This window comes from Schistocerca americana, chromosome 8 (assembly GCF_021461395.2).
Source record: "Schistocerca americana isolate TAMUIC-IGC-003095 chromosome 8, iqSchAmer2.1, whole genome shotgun sequence".
Lineage (NCBI taxonomy): Eukaryota > Metazoa > Arthropoda > Insecta > Orthoptera > Acrididae > Schistocerca > Schistocerca americana.
Genome location: NC_060126.1, coordinates 55,415,576 through 55,439,317, shown reverse-complemented (window position 1 = coordinate 55,439,317; position 23,742 = coordinate 55,415,576). Strand labels below are relative to the sequence as shown.

General features: G+C 44.1%; 1 protein-coding gene across 1 annotated transcript in view; it reads left to right on the top strand.

Moving 5' to 3' along the window:
* The window catches only part of LOC124545523 (putative fatty acyl-CoA reductase CG5065), a 100,822-nt gene that overhangs the window by 45,385 nt on the left and 31,695 nt on the right, over positions 1 to 23,742 (top strand). Inside the window, exons 4-5 of the mRNA XM_047124471.1 lie at positions 2,749 to 2,941; positions 18,790 to 19,029. Coding sequence (XP_046980427.1) covers positions 2,749 to 2,941; positions 18,790 to 19,029 — 433 coding nt within the window. The remainder of the gene's footprint in view (positions 1 to 2,748; positions 2,942 to 18,789; positions 19,030 to 23,742) is intronic.

Below are 23,742 nucleotides of genomic sequence, written 5' to 3'. Positions count from 1 at the left end.
ATTCACCCGAATAGCCGACACATTTCCATTGATCGACGGTCGAATCCCGATTGTCCCGTGTCTACTGCAGTCGTAATTGATGATGTCGTTGGGTCAACACGTGAACACATAGGGGTGGTCTGCTGCGGAGCTCCATGCTCAACAATGTATGATGAGTGCTGTGCTGGAAAACAATTGTACGTGCGCCAGCATTGTGGTCTTTCGGCAGAGATGCCACAGATCACCGCCTCCGAACGCGACGTTCTGTGAAGAGTCGTGTATGTCGATCCATTTAGCAAATACTAGTAATTCCACTGTCCTTGTATCGCTTTACGTAGATGCTCACGACAGTAGCACGCGACCATTCAACCAGATGCGCTATTTTCGACATACTCGTTCATAGGCTAGCGTAATAATAATCTGCCCTTTGTCAAAGTCGCTTATCTAATTGGATTTCTCTATTTGCAGCCCACATCTTCGCTAGAGTGATCGCCCGTCCACGTATGCTCCGTATACATACTTCTACAAAGTTACATGCCCGCAAGGGCATCAGGCAGCATTCAATGTTGCGGTGCGCCGGGGTCATAATGTTTTGGCTCATCAGGGTATAAATTGTGATTCATTCCGTGTAACTTCATTTTAGGTAATCTCTCATCGTTTTAAAAGAATGGTTGTGGGGTACATTCAAAATAAAAGGCCAATATATGAACAGTGGCCATGGGCGTTTGAATACAACCACCACCCCATGCCAAGGAACAGTAAAAGTAATAGGAAAAGTAAAGTAATGAAGGAAAGAAACACAATTTTCAGGACTGATGTATACGTCTGAAATATCCAGTACGTTGGAAAAAAAATCACATTAGCAGCCTATCACGAATGGCAGGATGTGGCAAATAGTGAAGGAAAACAGGGCGATCCTTTTTCTGGTCAGATCTTTACACCTTGTTTATCGTGGGAGCCGTGTAGTTCTGATGGCAGAGTCTTGTGAGCACATCCCAGCTCTGCACTGGTGTCTTGTGAACACCACCTTGCACTGACTATGGCACCTTCTCAGAGCCACTTACTTAGTGTACTGTGAGTGGTGCATAATGCTGTGCGCTGCACAGCACTGACAGTGGCGTTTTAATGAGCGAGATCTACTGCTAGCCAAGTGTCTTGTGAGTCCCTTATAGCTCTTGTCATGGTGTTTTGTGAGAGCTGCCTAGCACTAGCCATAGCATCTTGTGAGTGCCACATCATGGTAGCCATGATGTCTTCTGAGTGCCACCTAGTGCTAATAACCACAGTGTCTTGTTAACACCTCCTAGCTCTGGTCATAGCCCCTTATGAGAACTTCCTAGCCCTGAACATAGTTTCTTCTGAGTGTCTCATAATCATGGCCATGATATCTTCTGAGTGCTGCCTAGCGCAAATAGCCATAGTGTCTTGTGAACACCTCCTAGCTCTGGTCATAGTGGGATATGAGAGCTGCCCAATACTGACCACAGTGTCTTGTGAGTGCTTCTTCGTGGTGGCCATAATGTCTTCTGAGTGCTGCCTAGTGCCAATAACCACAGTGTCTTGTTAACACCTCCTAGCTCTGGTCATGTGAGAGCTTCCTAACCCTGACCATAGTGTCTTCTGAGTGTCTCATAATCATGACCATGATGTCTTCTGAGTGCTGCCTAGCGCTACTAGCCACGGTGTCTTGTGAACACCTCCTAGCTCTGGTCATAGTGGGATATGAGAGCTGCCTAACACTGTGTCTTGTGAGTCCCTCATCATGGTGGCCGCAACGTCTTGTGACTGCTACGTAGTGCTACTAGCCGCAGTGTCCTGTGAACACCTAGCTCTGGTCATAGTGCCTTATGAGAGATGCCCACCACTGACCACAGTGTCTTGTGAGTGCTTCTTCGTGGTCGCCATGATGTCTTCTGAGTGCTGCCTAGTGCTAATAACCACAGTGTCTTGTTACCACCTCCTAGCTCTGGTCATAGTGGAATATGAGATGCCCACCACTGACCACAGTGTCTTCTGAGAGCCTCATCATGATGGCCATGGTGTCTCGTGAGTGCTTCCCAGTGTCTTGTGGGTATCTGTGAGCACTGCCTATGTTGGCCACAATTTCTTCTGTGTACCTCTTCGCGCTGGCCACTGATATCTTTCAAGTGCAGGTTATTGCTGGCCTTGTCATCTTTTGAGCACTGCGCAGCACTGGCTGTAGTGTGTTGTGAACACGACCTGGGGCTGTCCACAGCTTCTTTTGAGTGCTGCCTACAGCTTCCCACGGTGTCTTATTGACGCTATCTACTGCTGGATGCAGTTTATGAGCACCACAGAAAAAATGGTTCAAATGGCTCTGAGCACTATGGGACTCAACATCTGAGGTCATCAGTCCCCTAGAACTTAGAACTAACCTAAGGGCATCACTAACCAAAGGAAATCACACACATCCATGCCCGAGGCAGGACTCGAACCTGCGACCGTAGCGGTCACGCGGTTCCAGACTGAAGTGCCTAGAACCGCACGGCCACCGCGGCCGGCTATGAGCACCACATTTGCTGACCATGTTATCTTGTGAACACCAACTAGAGCTGGTCACTGTGTCTCGTGAGTGGTGCATAGCGCAGGCTGCAGTGATTGCGGCGTCTGTGTGACCTCCGTACTCGTGTCCAGTTCAAAACTTAAGTTCATGTTCGTGCGTGATAAGAGAGTTTTCACTACTGCAGTTTAGTGAACTGTTGACATATTCCAATACCAGCTGTGTAACTGACATCATTGGTTCTGCAGTGATTCCGACGTACAAGGAGCCGATGCCGGGCTGGGTGGACAACACGAACGGCCCCGTCGGAATGCTGCTGGCCGCCGGCAAGGGCTTGCTGCACAGCGCCATCGGCGACCCAGACGCCAACGGTGACCTCATCCCAGTCGACTACACTGCTAATGCCATCATCGCCCTCGTCTGGCATTTCGCCCAAACCAAGTAAGTATTACAACATATTTTTAATTTGCTTGTAGCCTATCTGGCATAACATTAACAGCCACTCAGCCATTCACCACATGCTAAAATCATTCTTTCATTCTGCAGCAAAATGTGCACTCTTCACCAAGAGCAGACATTGTCTGCAGGGGCAGCGACTGTTAAATATAAGTTTTCTAAAACAGCCACAAGTCGTACTTTGCATATTTTTATTAAGACCAGTTTCGCTCTTCAAATGAGCAAGAGCATCATCAAAATATACAGTTTAAAGTTGTCTGACAGCATTCAAGATTGATTATAGAGTTGGCTGTGTAATGGTACTTGAATTACGTAACCATTATGGTACCTCACCTGAACCTCTCGATACCAGTAATATTCTACTGTATTTCTGTTAACTACTTAACATATTTCTGAGACAACATTCAGATTTGATTTCACTTTTGATACATCGATATGTTTATATTGCAATGATATTATTCTTATGTGTATTCTTTCTTTTGTCCGTATGATCTTTGACGTAACTCTGATTTTTGGGCGCGTAAGCGATTATTAGTTAGTTGTTAACTTGTTAGAGAGTCGGACCTTGAAAAAGTCAAGTTGTAGACGTCATGTTGGAAAGACGAATATTGTCGTCAGCTTATAAAATGTGAACTTTAACAGTGACTGTGAGGAAGATGTTTTCAAGTATGTTTTCTATTGTGAAGTGATGTTTTGTGTGCTACGTGATATTGCAATAAAGCAATTAAAAGGAAGTGTAACTTAAATTCGCAGTGCTGATTTTTTTTTTCCATCACTTTTGTGCTAACTTTGAAAGGTTTAATCTTCAAGAATGGTTTGAGAAGCGCATATACAAAACTTTTGAATATAGCAGAATAAAACCTAGGCCTCTTTGCATCCGAGCTTGGTATCATAATCACCTAGATTTTCAACGATTGAGCCATGATAATACGAGACCAGCGTTGGAAACACAAAAAGATGAGTGCCTAGTTTTTTCATTATTACATAAAATGACTATTAACTGTGCTCTAATGACACCTGCCACATAATATGACTGATGTTGCCCGAAAATGCAGTATTTAGCAGCGTGAGAAACACCACAATCGTTATTAAAATTTTGATCTTTGTTGTGGTAGGGTTGTTAGAGCTGACAGCTCTAAAGATTAATTTGGCTATATTATAGCACTTAAACTTACATTTAAAGTACAGTAGTAAATGATGACATTGACAGCGCTGTCATTGTCAATGTCATCATTTACTATAGTAGTTTCAACGTACTTTAAACGTAAGTTTATGTACTATAGTACAGCCAAATTAATCTTTCTATCTGTCAGACAACTGTAAAGGCAATCTTTAACGCTGTCAGCCAACTTTAAATTGTATATTTTGATGACGCTCTTGTTCATTTGAAGAGCGAAACCGGTCATAACGGAAAATACAAAGTGCGACTTGTGTCTGTTTTCGAAAACTAAGTGCACTGTTCCTGGCAGACTAACACTGTGTGCTGGGTGGAACTCGAACTCAGAATCGTGCCTTTTGTATGATGATGATCATGATGTTTAGTTTGGGGGGGGGGGGGCGCTCAACTGTGCGGTCATCAGCGCCCGTACAAAGTCCCAATTTTTACATGGTCCAATTTTTAACTCAATCCCATATAGCATTTGTCACGAATGATGATGATGAAATGATGACAACAACACCAACATCCAGCCCCCAGGCAGAGAAAATACCCAACCCGGCCGGGAATCGAACCCAGGACCCCGTGATCCAGTGCCTTATGTAGGCAATGACCTTGCTAACTGAGCTATCCAGTTGTGACTTACAACCAGCCCCCACAACTTTATTTCTGCTAGTTCCTCTCCCCTGCTGTGTTGTGTACGAAGTCATACACAACTGTAGGTAGATGTGGGCTACAAAGAGGTGCGGCAGCTGTCGTCTTAGGAAAGCTTAAGAGGAGCAGAAATGATCGGCGAACGATTTAACAAACAGAAGATTTACTTATATATCTCCAAGTGTTGTAAATAGTATAGGAAGAAATTGAGTGCAGCTATCATAATATCATCAAGGATGGGGCTTACTGTACTGAAGCGCTATCGATGGTGTTGGAGCTACAAATAGCCGGGGTCTACATAGCATCACATAGTGAAGTGGGTCTGGACATGAGTGGGACTGTGTGGCTGCCACTGGCTGTCCTGTGTTGTGGCAGCAGAGGGCACTCATGGTACAGAGTCTCTGGCTTATCAGTGGTGCTCCATTGGCTCTGCTGGGTCCTGCATCACTGCTACAGACATCTGATGGAAACTTGCAATTCTGCTGCAAACGATGATGCCTGTTGGGTAGTGTCGGTACGTGATACCACATCCCCTGGTTTCTAGTCTTCACACACGTGTGTGATGATAAGGAGGTTACCAGATGGTGGTAGCTGGGCCGAGGAATACATGTTGCCGTCCCTATGAAATTAATTCACATGCAGCGAGAATGATAATCAGACTGTGCACAACAGTGCACGGTACAAATAAGTTCCAAAAAGCCGCACACAAAAATGAGATTTTTCTGGATATATCTCAGGCTCTTTCGATCATAGAGTCAAAGAGTCCAGTGTTCCAGATAGAACTATTGGAAGAACGTGCATTCTGTTGCTGTCCTACAGTGCAGGGCCAAATCTTAAATATTACACACTTCCTTCAGCCTGCGGAAACTGAGCAGCTCAGTTGTTTATTTGCATTAGGTGCGGTCTAGCGTGGACTTCAAATGGCTAAGAAACATATAATTTACTTATGAGCAATTCCTGATAAAACCGCAAAAAGACATCACTTTTGGGTACCAAAAGTACCAATTGTGGTTACGGCCATTTCTATAATTCCCATTCAGGACAAACTGTAAGAATTTTTTATGTATGCACATTAGATGATGGCCTCAGTTGAAAGTTTTTTCGATATCATTATCCGTTAGCGAGATGTATACGTCAGATGTTACCATACATATGCATGTAACATATGCAAGTAATATAATGTCCGAGACATAAATTTACAGGGTGTCCATAAGTGAAGTTCCAATTTCAAAACGCTGTAAAAAGAGAACCACTGCTAAGAACGACGTCAAATTTGAATAGCGGATTACTGGCACAGGGGAAACAAATTAACGAAAATTTTACTCATTGATGGCACTGTATGCGTCAGAAGGTGGAAACCAACAGACGCGCAGTGCGCGGCTGTTCCTCAGTTTGCATCCGAGACGCTGAACATGGCTCTCTCCATCAAGGATCGCGCTGTTAGTGAAGCTAGAATAGTGACTGTACGCCAGTAGTCCTGCAGAAGTTCCGGACAATTGAGAGTATGAGAAAAGGCATTGGTCCGATGTCTGACAAGTGTCTGTAGAAAATAATTACAAAATTCGAAAAGACAGATTCTTTTCAAGTGCAGTCGAGGGAGGAAAGTAGTTGGTCCGACATCTGTTGAAGATGTGGCCACAGCATTGCAGGAAGTGTTGAGCGGTGGTGTGCAAACATGCAAACATGCCTGAACGTTGAACATGCCTGCAAGCACAGCTCATAAAATCCTACAAAAAATTCTACATTGCTATCTGTACAGCATCACCCACTTTCAGGTGTTATTTAGTGCTGATCTACCAACAAGACAAACGATCACTCGAAAATTTCTTACTCGTGTGGAAATGAACAACGAATGACCATGGAACATTCTACGGACAGACGAAGCCCATTTCCATCTCCAAGAACATGTGAATGAGAAGAATTGCAGAATATGGGGGTTGAAAAATCCGCACACACACACCAAAAATAATTGTGTGATTTTGGTTGATGGTGTCGTTTATTGTAGGGCCGTATTTTTCTTGGGGAAAGTTCTGCGGGTCCTGTTGCCTGTACCTTCACTGGTAATGGCTACGAGTGTATTTTGCACACCGACATCGTTTAAACCCTCCAATAGTTTGTATATGTGGGGAGGATCATTGTTATGACAGATGGCGCTCCTCTGCACATTGCTCTGGCAGTGAAGCGGCTGCTGCAGGGGCATTTCGGATATGCTAGAATTATCAGCCTTCATTTCCCTACAGCCTGGCCGTCCAGGTAACACGATCTTAACTCGTGTAACTGGCTCTTGGGTTATCGGAAAGATGTGGTGTTCAGTCCTTCAGTTACGAATGTAGCTGAATTGAAGGCAAGCATTGTGCAATGCATTCTTAACGTGACCCCCGAGACACTCTGAACTGTAGTGGAACATGCTGTTTTCCGATTTCAACTTGCCACAGAAATCAATGGACAGCATACTGAATATATTCAAAAAGATTTCGGGCTTGCAGCCGGTCGTCGTTAGCTTCCATCCACGATATTTCGACTGGACAACTGCTAGCCATCCTCAGGTGAGCCATCGAAGACTCAGTCGAAATATCGTGGATGGAAGCTAACGACGACCGGCTGCAAGCCCGAAATATTTTTAAATATTTAGTTCGCCGGGAAAATTTTAAATTTCACCTACTGAATATGTTCTGCGCTAGTCTTGCGACAGTTAGTAACCGATGTCATATTCCTTTTTATACTGTTTTTGGCAAGAGGACATTTAAAAATCAATGTCATTTTGCTTTTTATCCTGTTTTTGGCCCAAAGAGGAAACTGGTGTCATTGTGTTCTTTGTGCGGTATTTGGCGTTAGGAGAATTAAAAATCCATTTTTCCCATCCGATGTGGTAACATTTTGCAGTGATGTATGGGCTCACCTAACTACCAGTGATACAACAACTGACTGCTAAACTTGTGCAGACGTACACATTGAACATTGCAGATTACGTAATGTGAGACTCAAACCACAGTCGTCGTATTACGGCTCATCTGTCATCTGTAACCCCTCACTTACATTAGAACACAAATTGGTAATATTTTCGTTAATTTTTTTTTTGTTCCATGACGCTCCCCCTGCTTCAATAATATGCTGTTAAAATTTGACATAATTCTGAGGAGTTGTTCTCTTTGTACAGCGTTCTGAAACAGGAACATTATGGACACCCTGTAGTTTTCATCTAACGCAGTGAACACATGGAAAGTGTTGTGGGGACATCACAAGGTTTCTGAGGTCACCAAACTATGTTTGTAGTCTCTATTTTTAGTGTACCATGGGGTAGCCTAAAAATTTTGTGCATTTTTATGTAAAGTACTGTTTAGTGAACTTACGTTGCATGGAAAACTGTTTTGTGTTAACTTTATATTTTGTGCACTTATTTGTTGTTTATGCGTGTCAAAGTAAGTAAATGTGTCGAAGTATAGACAGGATGACAATTATTGAATAAAATGGTCATAACTTCTGAACAGTTTGCATTAGGAATTTCAAACTGCCGCGGGATATGATGAGAATTAGTATACGCATGAATGGTTTGGTTTAGCGACAAAGTCCACTTTCATTTGGATGGGTTCGTCATTAAGCAAAACTGGCGCATTTCAGCGCAGAGAAGTCTGGTCACGCTCAACGGCTGACTGTGTGGTTTGCGATGCCCAGTCACAGAATAATCGGTGAGATATTCCTTGATGGCACGGTGACTATCGGACGTTACGTGAACATTTTGGAAAATGGTTTCATCCTCATTATCCAAAGTGACTCTGATTTCGGCAAGGTGTACTTCGTGCAAGACGAAACTCGACCACTTCGGAGTGGGAGAGTGTTTTATGTCCTGGAGGAGCACTTTGGGGACCGCATTCTGGCTCTGGGCTACCCAGATGCCACTGGCATGGACCTCGATTGACCGCCATATTCTTAGGATCTGAACGGTTTTCGTTAGGAAGTTGAAACTGCCGCGGGATATGATGAGAATTAGTATACGCTTGAATGGTTTGGTTTAGCGACAAAGTCCACTTTACCCATAGGCCACTGGCATGGGTCTCGATTGGCCGCCATATTCTCCGGATCTGAACACATGCGACTCCTTTTATGTGGGGCATATTAGAGACAAGGTGTACATCATTAGCCTCAAAACCATTGCTGAGCTGAAAACAGCAATTCGGGATGTCATCGACTGCATCGATGTTCCGACACTTCAGCGGGTGATGCAGAATTTTGCTATTCGTCTGCACCACATCATCGCCAATGATGGCAGGCATATCGAACGTGTCATAACATAAATGCGAATATCTGTGGTGACTTTTACATGTTGAATAAAGTGGTGCACACCACTGTTTATATCTAATTTACGTTGTTTTTTTTTGATGCAGTTCAATAATTGACGCCCTGTAAATAAACTGTCAAACTTAATGCTGACTGATCGTTTTATATAAACAGCACACCAAGATGTACTTTATGAAGGAATAGAACTCAAAGCAAACTCCGTCCAAACAGGCCTCAGAAGACCTAACGGTACTGACCGACCAACGTGTTATCCTCAACCGTCGGCGTCACTGGATGCGGATATGGAGAGGCATGTGGTCAGCACACCACTCTCCTGGCCATTGTCAATTTCAGTGAATCAACGGCATAAACAGAGTGCAAAGGACAGAGTGTGTGGCAGGGGAAAGTGATGGGATCGCCACATGGAAAAACCTCACTTCTTGCCACAATGGCGTCGATCGAGACAGACAATGAGGTGCTGGTGCCTTTTAACTTGGCCATTAAAATTTGTCCGTCGAACAGCTGTCCCACGACTTGGCTCACAATACCAACTCAAGTGGGGATGACCTGAAAGAACCAACCCTGACTGTTACCCTGGCCAGGCCAAGGGCAAAATCCTCCTCACATTGGCAAGCGGATGCACCCTGTGTGCTGTAATCTTGGCGCTAGCCTGCAGGGCAACATGGTATACATACAGCTAATGTTCAAAGTTGGCGACCTTTCTCTCTCATTCAAACGTTTCGAGTATCTGTCATCCCCTTATTCCCAACTTCATAGTTGAAATGTGCCACTGATGTCGCACTCAGTTGGAAAAAAAGTGTAGAACAATTTAGTAAGGTGATTAGCTCTTGAGGCAGTTTAATATTTTTATATTTAACGGACTGATTAAATTCCATACTCGAGGGGAGAACAATTTAAATTCATTATTTCACACAAAAAGTTTCATTATATGCTACCCATTCATTCCTCCGCGTCGCAATAACCTGTTAATCAGTATACAGGTTGTAATGGGTATAAATGCAGATATTTTTATATGTGGTACTTTAAAATGTACATACATCACTGTTTTTTTCTCTGCATTGAACAGTCTTCCAATAAACATTTCACGTAATTTACTACCTGGTGTTTGCTATACAGTCTTCATTGCACCACAATGCGGGCTACCCCTGTCAGTATAGGCTAACAGTTATGTGTCCATGTACTCACACTTCAACACCTGACATGCTGCCCAGGGGAAAATAAGCGTTAATAGCTTGCTCTTGCCACACGTACTTGGATGTCCCAACCGACCTAAAAACGTGCTACTCTAACAGCTACAATTATTAGCGTGCAAATCAAGTAAATACTGTTTAATGTTGTTCTGTACACCGCTCTCAGTCACAACTAGAAATATAGCTATTACACCTTCATATCTTTTTAAAGAGAGGAGCGCAGCAACAGTCTCTCACAGTCGTTTTCGAAACGAAATGTTAATAGTGGGCCCACAGTCACATAAATTCTGTAGGATTGCCCGTTAGATGAAAAAAGTAGTTATGTAGTAAATATTTAAAATTCGGTCATCAGGACAGTGGGCCAAGGACTGTAACCAAAAGCAAGTAAAAATTCGTTCGTCAGGATACTTGGACAAAGACTATATCGAAAAGCAAGTTGTTCTTAAAGATAATAGCAGTAAAGTTAACTACTTCTTTTCACAAGAAATTTTCATTTGCTTTCAAAATATTAATGGCCGCTTCGAAGTTAAGAAGTGCAGTTTGCAGATTGCAGAAAAAACACATATCTATTTTTTTAAGAATGTTGTTGGCATTTCCCACGTCACACTTCAAGCCAGAATTACTGTACCACTGGTAAATTGGCACTACCTAACACAAATCACATCTGTGTGCAACTCTCGTGAAATGTATTTTTATTTTACTTCCTTGGTGAATACACACCAAGCTACATTGCTGTCTGAAAATGAAGGTATAATCGGGCTTTACGAATGTGATACATATCTGTCACTAGAAGCAATGATATGTCTTCAGACAGGAACAATAACAATACCGACAATCATTGTGGTATATTCATGCGACATATAATAAGCAACAGCGATAAAGTGAGCATTTACAGCCGCGCGGGATTAGCCGAGCGGTCTCAGGCGCTGCAGTCGTGGACTGAGCGGTTTATCCCGGTGAAGGTTCGAGTCCTCCCTCGGGCATGGGTGTGTGTATTTGTCCTTAGGATAATTTAGGTTAAGTAGTGTGTAAGCTTAGGGACTGACGACCTTAGCAGTTAAGTCCCATAAGATTTCACACACATTTGAACATCTGAGCATTTACATAACGATACAATCATGTCTGCATCGCAGATACAGTGTGTATTCTTCAAACCAGATGTAGCCCTATATGACTCCGATAGGTGCGTGCATGCAATTTATCCACAGACCAAATGATAACTGTACTACGACTTCTTGTTACTACAGCTTGCAACGAATGTACCACGATGATTATCATCACCATGACTGTTTCTTTTCGAAGAAACATAATTCGTTCTAACTGTACAAGTGGTTAGTGGCAGATTAGGAAAAACGAATGACAAGACTGGGGCGCAGTACGGACACTTCCAGTCTTAGCCAGTTACGCTACCGCTGCTTCTCCAGATTTGGCGCTCTATTATAGTATTCAATAGCCTCATAAAACTTTGAATCTCAGTATCTCGAAAACGCTTGAGAGGCGCTACTTACTAGGTGAGCTTTCATTACACGTAAGTATGTACTGTGGTCGTGCGAAAGATGAGCAAAATTGGTGACCCATTGGAGTGTATTATTCCCCTATTAGTGCAGTCCTACGCGGTAGTTTCTAGAATGATAATTCCAGTCTACAAATGGGCTACTCTGATATAAAACTTCCTGGCACCTACCGGGTTCGAGTCCCTGTCCGCATCGTAGTTTTAGTCTGCTAGGAAGTTTCACAACAGTGCACACTCCACTACAGCGTGAAACATTCATTTCGGAAGTAGTCTCTCAGGCTATGGCTAAGTCATGTCCCCCTTTCTTCCAGCAGCGCTGGTGGTCGCACAAGGTGTACAGGAGAAGTCCAGTCCAAAGTGGAAGCAAGAATATACGTGATGGCGGAACTACAACTGTGTGGGATTTGCGGGGGGGGGGGGGGGGCAGAGGGAGGGGGGGGAGGATGGGAGCGGTGGGAGGGGTGAAAGAGAGGGTTTAGCCAGCCATACCTGGCTAGCTCAGTCAGTAACAGCTGTGACTTCCAACACCAAGGCTCCGGATTTCAGTCCCTGTCTTGTACACAGATTTAATTTCTCAATCTCTCAGGAAGTTTCAGTCAGTATTCAAGAGTGCTTGTATTATACAACGGTAGACTGTCTTTGAAATTCAGAAGGTAACAGGGATAAAATGTAGGGAGCGATATATTATCTATAGCTTGTTCAGAAACCATGTTGCCATTACGAAAGCTGAAAGACGTGGTAGGGAAACAGATAGTGTTGTTACATAACTCCCTTGTTATTTAGTCTGTACATTGAAGAAAATTCACTAACATTTATAAGAGGAAATGGAATTAAAGCCAAGGGGAAAAGAACTATAGGGCACAACTTGACGGAAGGCGAGATGATACAAAGACGAGCAGTTCATCACTTATGTCAACAGACGATACACATCTGTCTTCCTGGAGATCGGCAACTACCAGTACTGGTCTCTCTGCTCGTTACCCATACCACAAAGTGAACAGCGGAGGCGGCGCATATCAGGTTTAGGGTGATACCAACATGGCTCGTGCATTGAGGTTGCAGGCTGTCAATGAAGGTACGAGCGTATGGAATAAAATATGTGTGTGACTGGCTCGAAGACTTCGTAAGCAATTGAACCCAATATGTGATCCTCGACGGCGAATGTTCAACACAGACAGAGCTATCGTAAGGAGTGTCACAGGGAAGTGTGGTAGCACCGCTGTTGTTCTCTGTATACATAAATGATTTGGCGGACAGGGTTGGCAGCAATCTGCGGTTGTTTCTGATGCTGCCGTGGAGTATGGTTAGGTGTCGAAGTTGAGTGACTCTAGGAATATACGAGGGTAAGTCAATTATTATCCGCAATTTAGTTATTTTTTATTTATTTTGATGGTACTGTCGTTTTACGTTGATGACGCATACTCTGTTTATTTGTTGTTATATCTTTGAAATTTTCAAGCTGCTAGGTTATTTTCGTTATCGCTGCCGTGCTGTAGTCATGGCTGTTCCGCAGTCTATTTACACCGAAGAAGAGCAATTTTCAGTGGTCCGTTTTTTGTGATCGGAAGGCGTATCAGGGGCAGAAATTCATCGAAGACTTTTGGTACAGTACGGGAACAGTGTTTTGCCACAACGGAGTGTCTACGAATGGATTTAAAAATTCCGAAATGGTCACACAAGTATTACGCACGATTAAGCAGCCAGACGACCGTTTACTGCCACAAGTGAGGAAACCATTGAGCGTTCTCGTGAAATGATCTTCTTAGACAGACGATTAACTATTGACGAAGTGGCACATCGTCTGCAAATTAGTCACGGTTCTGCCTACGAAATCATCCACAACAGAGTTGGGTTTCATAAAGTTTGTACATGATGGGTCCCAAAACAACTCACACAATTGCATAATCAAACGCGCTTGGGCATCTGCAAATAACATTTGGATCGCTATGGTAAGACAGGATCGCTTCGTAGACAGGATCAGTACTGGTAACGAAACATGGATCCATCATTACGAGCCGGAGAGTAAACAGCCGTGCAAGAAAAAGTTCAAGACCTAACCGTCCGCAGGAAAACTAATGCTTGCAGTTTTTTGGGACGCACAAGGTCCAGTACTGGAACATTATGGGGAAAGGGGCACAGCAATAAACAGTGTACGTTACAGCGAGATGCTTACTGCCAGGCTAAAGCCTGCAATTCAAAGCAAACGCCGAAGATTGCTGTCAAAAGGTGTTGTGTTGTTGCACGACAATGCCCGTCCACATACTGCTGTCCACACTGCTGAAACACTCCAGAAACTCAAATTTGAAGTAGTGTATCGTCCTCCATATAGTCCCGATCTTGCCCCTTCTGACTATCACTTGTTTGGTCCACTCAAACAGGCCTTAAGGGGGCCGTCGATTTTCGTCGGACGAAGCAGTGAAAGAAGTGGTCCATTCCTGGCTCGCAGCTCAACCTTATTTTATGAGGACATCAAGAAGCTTGTACTCGTACAACGATGGACGAAGTGCGTTGAAACGCAAGGAGACTATGTCGAAAAATGATGTTCATGTAAGCTTCCTATTTGATCACAATAAAATTTTATAACTACTTTGCGGATAATAATTGACTTACCGTCGTACATCACGACCTAGAAAAAATTTCCAGTTGGGGTGAGCTAGCCGTAAATGTGGCAAAATATGAGTTAATGCTGATGAGTAGGAAGATCAAATCAGTAATGTTCGGATACAGTATGTCCTGCTTGACACAGTTAAATCTTACCGTTGGGCGTAACGTTGCAAAGCAATATGAAACGGAACGAGCATATGAGAACTGTGACAGGGAAGGCTAGTGGTCGACTTCGGCGTATTGGGAGATTTTTAGGTAAGAGTGGTTCCCCTGTAAAAGAGACCGCATGCAGGACGCTGGTGCGACCTGTTCTTGAGTAATGCTCCACAGTTTGGTATCCGTACCAGATCGAATTGAAGGCAGTCATCGAAGCGGAATCGGTGGAGGGAAGGCGACGTTCTCTTCGAAAAACACTATTGAGATAATTTAGAGACCGGCATTTGAAGCTGAGTGCCGAACGATTCTATTGCCGCCAACAAATATTGCGCGTAAGGACCACAACGATAAAATACGATAAATAAAGGCTCATGCAGAGGCGTACAGAGAGTCGTTTTTCCCTCGCCCTATCTGTGAGTGGAACAGGAAAGGAAATGACAAGTAGTGGTACAGGGTATCCTGTGCCACGCACCGTACGGTCGCTTGCGGAGTATCTACTGTACGAAGACGTAGATGTAGATGCAACAGATCTATGAAAGAGACTGCCGGGATTACGCTTGTCCACCCACTCCTGGAGTACTGGTGCGTGGTGTGGGATCCTTACCACAAAGGATTAACAGAGTACGTCGATAAAGGTCAAAGAAGGACAGCACATTTTGTATTATTGAGAAATAGGGAAGAGAGTGTTATGAACATGATACAGGTTTGGGATGGGCACAATTAAAGGCGCTTTTCGTTGCAGTGGGAGCTTCTCACGAAGTTTCAATCTCCGACTTTCTCCTCTGAATGCGAAAATATTTTGTTGGCACCGACCTACATAGGGAGAAACAATCATGATAATAAAATAAGGGAAATCAGAGCTCGCACAGAAAAAGATAGGTGTTCGTTTTCGCTGCAGACTGTTCGAGAGTGGAATAGCAATGAACTATTGTGAAGGTCGTTCGATGAACCGTCTGCCAGGCACTTAAGTGTGATTTGCAGACTTTCCATGTATGTGTAGATGTAGATTTAGGATCCAGAACGCTAACACCGTGTTCGTCCACCTGTGGAATGCATTACAGCAGCGATACTACTTAGCATGGATCTGACAATTCTTGGTGGTCTTCAAGAGTATGCGTCACCAGATGCCTACGCATAAATCAGGCAGTTAGGGGACGGTGGTCTGTGGGCCCAGGGCTGGTGCGTGATAAGGTCCCAAACGCGCTCCATAAGATTCAGATCAGACGCATGTGGTGGGCAAGACATCCAGGCGAGTTCACTCTCATGCCCCTCAGACCACTGCAGCACCAGAAAATGCAGAGGGTTGGAGGTATAAATGCCGATATTTTGATTATTGTTACCTCAATACGCAGCCGCTCCAGTTCAGAAATGTTCAAACGTGTATGAATCCCTAAGGGACCAAACTGCTGAGGTCATCGATCCCAAGACTTACACGCTACTTAAACTAAATTATGCTAAGAACAACATACACACCCATGCCCAAGGGGGACTCGAACCTCAGGCGGGAGGGACCGCGCAATCCGTGACATGGCGCCTCAAACCGCGCGGCCACTACGCGCGCCTCTGCTCCAATTTGTTAGCTGTTCATTCTCTGCGTCTAACATTCTTCCCATAAACTCGTCACATAATGTACTACATGATGTTTCTTGCACGATCGTAAACGAGCCAGTAACTGGATAACACCTTTCAGAAAGGACTAATAGTTCTGCGTCAATATGTCCACTGTTCACCACCTGACCTGCTGCCTGCGGGAAAATGAGCATTAATGGCTTGCTCTTAGCAGAGGTAGTTGGAGGTACTAACCAGTCTAGCAACATACGAGTGCTATTCGGAAATTAAGGAACGATCGTTCGCGAAATGGAAACCACAGCTAAAAGCTTTGCTTGGATGTGTTCGGCAGCATCTCTAGTATGACCTTAGATGGCGTCACGTCGCTCTTCTCAAATCTGAACGCAAAGGAAGCACATTAACATGCCTAGAACAGTGTCTAACGCCAAGTATGGATGCCTGCCGAGAGATTTTGCCTGACTTCGTGCAACCACACATAACGTAGCTGTCATTCGATTCCTTCTGCACGACAGTTCTCAGCCGCACACCGCCTGGTCATTGAGGACGCACGTACAGCATTTTCGATGGGAAGTGTTTAAATGAAACTCTGGCTGTGAAGACAACGTTTTGACACAGACAATGAGCTGCACTACAGAATGTGGTGTCACCGCCAGACACCACACTTGCTAGGTGGTAGCTTTAAATCGGCCGCGGTCCATTAGTACATGTCGGACCCGCGTGTCGCCACTGTCAGGGATCGCAGACCGAGCGCCACCACAAGGCAGGTCTCGAGATACGGACTAGCACTCGCCCCAGTTGTACGGACGACTTTGCTAGCGACTACACGGACGAAGCATCGCTCATTAGCCGAGCCAATAGTTAGAATAGCCTTCAGCTAAGTCAATGGCTACGACCTAGCCAGGCGCCATTCGTAACATTGCATGTATCTAAAGAGTCTCACTTGTATCGCCACAATCTCCAGATGTACCAAAAGGATGGATTAAAGTTAAGTATTCCAGAAGCTACGTACTTTTCTTTATAGCATTTATTACGTACCCTGTTTCAGACCTCACGTCAATTAGCGCGTGCCTTCCGGCTTCCTCTCATTGTGTCTAGGCTGTCTTGTCTAGACACAACACAGAAAATTGTCGAAAAGCACAGAAAGCTGCCTTCTATGACGAGGGTATTGGAAAGTCGGTACAAAGCTACGACAGATGTTTAAGTCATACGGCGACTATGTAGAGAAGTAGCTGGAAGTTGTAGCTAACAGTTGCAGGAAAACCAGTTGTGATTTTCACTGTGGTTTCCATTTCCCCTCGTACTACTCTTAATAATTATAATAATTAGTCTGCAAATGAAGTAAAATTCATGTAATGTTGTTGAGTGCATGGTTCTCAACCATTATGTATGTGGCATTAGATGTCTACACACAGGTCACGTAATTCGCGTAAATCACGGGCCGCTGGTTTGCGTACGCGGTGATGGCCCCCGATGTGTTCCATAGGCGAATTTGGTTGCCGAGACATCGATGTGAGTTCGCTACAGCGTTCCTCAAACCACTTTAGCCCGTTACTGGCTCTGAGACGTGAACAGTGATACCGCTGAAAAATGACATCGCCGTCGGGGAAGACGCCAATCATGAAGGGATACAGGTGGTTCGCAGCTGTCAGCGTGTCTTCGATTACTACCGCAGGTCCCACACAAAGGCAGGAGAATATCCCCCATAGCATAATACTGCTCCCTCCAGCTTGCCCGTCTCGAGCTCACCTTGTGGAAACGTCCATCGACCTAGTGTTGCAAAACTGTAATTCACACAAAAAGCCGATACGTTTCCATTGATAGACAGCAGAATCCCGATGGTCCCGGAACCAGTGCAATCGTAACTGACGATATCGTTTGGTCAACATGTGGTCTCTATCTTCAACAATGAATGATGAAAGATGTGCTCCAAAACATTTGCGCAAGCACCAGCATTGTGCTCTTTCGGCAGAGATGTCACAGATCACCATTTATCTTGCTTTACAGAACAGACAAGCCTCCAAACCCCTTGTTCGGCGAAGAGTTACGGACGTCCAATCATTTAACGAATAGTGGTAGTTTCACTGTCCTACCTCTTCCCGTAGCATATGAACATTCGATCAGCATCACCCTTTGCGAGATACTTATTCACAGGCTCACTGTAATAATAATCTGCTCTTTGTCAAAGTCGCTTATCTCGATCATCACGTGGGGCTGTAATGCGTCGGTGACCTTCCCAACTCGCCTAGTGTACTGGTCTCCTTGCAGCGTGCCCACAGTCTATGGATGACACATGGAGAGGCATTGGAATCCGCAGTAACACGACCGAAAGACCATCCTTTTTGGATCAAACAGATCGTCCCTGCGTCTTACACTGCATTTTGATGTCACATTGCATGAACTTGGTTGAATTCATGGCCCACAAATGACAACTGCCATTTGTGTACGTCACTATAAAACTTTCGAACTCCGGTACTCATTTCCTTCTGAGAGATGATCTGACTCTGTAATGCGTAACACAGGCAATAGTCGGCGAATGATAATAATTGTGGCCTACATTAAAAGTGAAGATCTCAAGTCTTGCAGTAAGACCACAGACTCAGAATGGATTTAACATACAAGACGTCGATACGCGTACTCCCCTAATTCTTTTGAAAAGTGTTCCTACTTCGCTCTGAATTGAATTTTTTTCCCACAGACCACAGAGCCCCTACGTCTGCAATGTGGCCAGCGGGGAGAGGCATCGCGTCACCTGGGGCCAAGTCCTGGAGGATTACAAGAATACACTGAACGAAGTTCCACTGGAGCCAGGCGTCTGGTACCCTGCAGGGCACTTCACCAAGAGCGTTGTGCTGCACAAGCTGATCCACATTTTCTTAGAGCTATTACCTGCCTGCTTGCTTGACTTCTTAATCATGCTTTCTGGGAGGAGACCTTTGTACGTATGGACATTTATTTATAGATCTTTTCTTTGTGTATTTAACCAAGACTTTACACATATAGTATTTTTACCTAATAATTATATAGAAGAAATAACTGCTCTTTAATATGATGAATAGTATTATAATAGTATTAATAGAATTACACGCGAATTGAATATGTCCAATAACAGAGTGGATAACAGTATTGCTTAAGAACTAATAACATTAATACAACCAGTACTACTGCAACTGCAACTGCTAATAGCAATAATGAGAAGTAGACAGTGAATACAAGCCAACTGGACAAGTCATGAAGTGCCATCAACCAGAAGTCTACATAAACCTAGGCATTTCGCAGTTGGACAGTTTCAAGCTTGGATACGTAAAGTGTCTGGTCAACAAAGACTACACCCAGAGGGACGAAAAAAATTTACAAAGAAAACTGGATGGCTGCAGTGTCATCAAGGCAGTCAACACCTAGGCCATACCTGTCGTCAGATACACTGCACGGCGTTGTGAACTGGCCACAGCCAGAGCCGCATAATCTGGACGGAAAACAACAGAAAAGGTGCCAATTCACCACAGATTCCACCCTCGCTGTGACATCGACAGGCTGTCCTTGCCCACAAAAGGAGGCTATAGAGCACTCTTGATAGTGAGGCAGACAGTGGAACACCAAAAGAATGCATTCACAGGCTATGTAAATGAAGGCCAAGAATCGGCTAAGATGTAAGTCAAAAACAGAAAGCTTCTTGAATTGTACTAACCCACCTCCTGTGCCCTTAGGTAACTTATTACGGTACGTACGTAGATGCCCAAGAAGACTGCAAACTATCATTTGTTGCGGAAGAATTTTTTATTAACCCAAAATTATGGCCCTACAGACTTTATGGGATGGCAGACACTGTAATTTAATTTTCTAATCAGGTGAGATACGTATATAATAAAGGTGAAAGATACCGTAAGTTCTATTGTCTATTATAAATCCTAACACAAAACAAATGCAGTAGTTGCACTGAAGTATAACACGAACACGTTTAATAACATCCTGTTCACTTAAAAACTATTACAAGAACATGAAACAGTTGCAAGCAACTAACGATGGCTGAGATTCAAGACAAGGAGCCGATAGGTAGGTTACTACATGTGCAGCACACTGATCGGTTCCGCGATCTAACGACAGTGATTGCCAAAAATCTGAGTTCGTAATATTATTCATGTCAGAAGGGCGTCTTCCTCCTGCTCATTAACACTCTAACGTACATTGAGACCTGTACACGCCGAGATCGATTGCGGATCTTACCATTTTTCTTAACAGCGTCGTTTTGTTGTCCGTCAGAGCTGCTGTCGACGGCCGCTGTGTCAGGAGACGGCTATGAATCCCGAAAAGCTACCTACCGCAAACCCTGCATCGTGCTCCAGTTGGAGCTACAAAGAGAAATGACTGCTTCTCACTCTGAATCCTGACAGCAGAACTCTAAGTAATTCTCTCACTAGCAGCGGACGAAGTGTCGCCTTGGCGCCTCCTGTCTTTCCCCGTAACATTCGTTTCTTCTTTGAGAGCCAGTCCTAGTCCCTCACGAGCAGTCATCCAATGACAAGTGCCATTGTCCTGGAGCGTCTTTCCACTTCTCAATAATTTTCCAAAACTGCTACGTCAGACCTGGTTGACCAATGAAATTTGCGCATTTTAGCGCCCAGAGGCCTACAGCTAAAGAAAGGAAGTTTTGGCTCTGACCTATCGGCGCCTCAAAGGAGCGGCTGAGCATGTAGCTTCCTAAGATTTCTATCTGCCTAATACACTGAAGCGCCAGAGAAACGTATAGGCGTGCGTATTCAAATCCAGAGATATGTAAACTGCCAGAATGTGGCGCTCCGGTTGGCAACGCCTATGCCAGACAACAAGTGTCCGGAGCAGTTGTTAGATCGATTAGTGCGGCTACAATGGCACGTTATCAAGATTTAAGTGGGTTTGAACGTGATATTATAGTCGGCGTACAAGTGAAGGGACACGGATTTTCCGACGTGGTGATGAAGTGGGGTTTTTCCCGTACGACCGTTTCACGAGTGTACCGCGAATATCAGGAACCCGGTGAAACATCAAATCACCGACATCGCTGCGGCCGGATAAAGATCCTGCAATAACGTTACTAACGACGACTGAAGAGAATCGTTCAGCGCGATAAAAGTGCAACCGTTCCGCAAATTGCTGCAGATTTCAATGCTGCACTGTCAACAAGTGTCAGCCTGTGAAACATTCATCGATATGGCCTTTTGGAGCTGAAGGCCCTCTCGTGTACCCTTGATGAATGCACGACATAAAGCTTTATGCTTCGCCTGGGTATGTCAGCATCAATATTGGACTGTAGATGACTGAAAACATGTTGCCTGGTCGGATGAGTCTCGTTTCAAATTGTATCGAGCCGATGGACGTGTACAGGTATGAGAAAAAAATGGTTCAAATGGCTCTGAGCACTATGGGACTTAACTTCTAAGGTCATCAGTCCCCTAGAACTTAAAACTACTTAAACTTAACTAACCTAAAGACATCACACACATCCATGCCCGAGGCAGGATTAGAACCTCTGATGCGCCTAGAACCGCTCGGCCACACCGGCAGGCTCACAAATCATCCATTGAAATTTGTGCCACAATTACCATCTGCCAGTGACAAGAAACTAGTGGCAACACAAACCCCAAAAAACTGTCGAAAACGAATGTGCCAAATTACCGTGGGACGTACAACTACAGACACATCGAATTCTGGAACACAATACACCAGATAACACGACTATGGAGAAAAAAGGTGTGATAACTGACATCGCCGTATCCGGTGATGGCAGAAACGGTGAGAAACATCTGCAAATACGAGAAATTGAAAATCGAACTATAGCGACTTACACGTATACGTCTGCCGATTTCAAAAAGTAGCTTAACTGAAGTTTGCACATCACACAGTTCTAGACGCTTAGGAATTATCAGGCCAGTGATAAAATACGATGTCAAGCACGGTGATCTCGTTTGCACAGTTTACTATTAAAAATAATAGCAGGAAGAATAATCATAATAATAGCAATAACAATGGTGGTGATAGCAAGTGCAATGTATTCTGAAGGAGAGAGATTTAGAAAGCGTATTAATAGTTGTGGACTTTTGAAATGAAGATCTATCAGAATGAAATTTTCACTCTGTAGCGGAGTGTGCGCTGATATGAAACTTCCTGGCAGATTAAAGCTGTGTGCCGGACCGAGAGCACTTGCTCGCGAAAGACCAAGATCCTGAGTTCGAGTCTCGGTCCGGCACACACTTTTAATTTGCCAGGAAGTTTCATATCAGGGCACACTCCGCAGCAGAGGGAAAATTACATTTTGGAAGCATCGCCCAGGCTGTGTTACTTCTGCAAGGTCTGCAGGAGTTCTTCTGTGAAGTTTGGAAGGTAGGAGACGAGGGACTGCCGGAATTGAAGCTGTGAGGACCGGTCGTGGGTCGCGCTTGGGTGGCTAAGATGGTAGAGAAATAGCCCGAAAGAGGCAAAGATCCCGAGTTCGAGTTTCAGTCCAGCACACATTTTTAATCTGCTAAGACGCTTCAATCGATATCTGGTTGGAAAGAATGTTACTTATTGTGACAGAGTAACGGGTGTGTACAGGAACGAGGTCAGTCGTTATTGTTGTCTTAATAGATACATAGTCAACTGTCTTTCGAAGCTGGATATGTTACGCAGTTCTCTGGTAGAGTAAGGGAGGTCATTCCACAGCTGGGTTTCTCCTACTGAAAAGGACTTGGAGAATGAGGCTGGACGATATAGTGGGACAGAAAGCATTTTGCTCCAATGAGAGCGTGTGTTCGTGCTGTGTTGTTCAGACAATAGTATTAAGGTTGAGGATAGATATGAGGACCGTATATGCTGATAAGATGGTAGGATAGACAAGATGTGTGTGAATGTTTACGTTTGTTTGCACAAATCCAAGATAGCTATGCGTAAGATGGTGAAATATGTTCAAAAAGTGGAAGTTCACAGCAAAACCAGTTCCAAGAGTCGCGATCTTTACAGCATATTCTAATTGTAATCTCTGTTTGACACAATCCGTGGTAGGGGTGATACAGTAGTAGTGAACAGTGTCTTACTTTGTGCAGTGAAACATTCATTGAAAAAAGAATCTAAGTGAAGTTACAAGCATACAATCCATATTTTTCCACTGCTTATAGAATTTTAATCAGACTGTGGATTTAGATACTTACACTATGTTATGATGTGGTCTAGAAGAGTAGGTGCATTCTAATGGCCCCATTGACAAAGGACTACTATATCACCCCTACCATGGATTGTGTCAAACAGAGATTACAATTAGAATATACTGCAAAGATCGCGACTCTTGGAACTGGTTTTGCTGTGAACTTCCACTTTTTGAACATATTTCACCATCGTAAAAAAATGTACTGTTTTAAGTGGGCTCCAAGGAACTTTAGTTAAAGTTCTTTTGATATCATCAACACATCACAGACGTTCATTACCCGTTCTAACAGTCGTATTACTTACCGTTTAGGAGATACACACAAGGACGCATTTACGAGCAGGGTGTCTAGCCTGGATTCTACAGGGGAGTCAGCGAAAGAAGATCCTTGACAAGTGGCCGCGCTGTTGCCAGAACTCACCTGAAAACCGCAAATACTGCAGGCGAAAACAACAGTCCTCTACAGAGCTGCGACTACGCTGAGGCTTGACCATA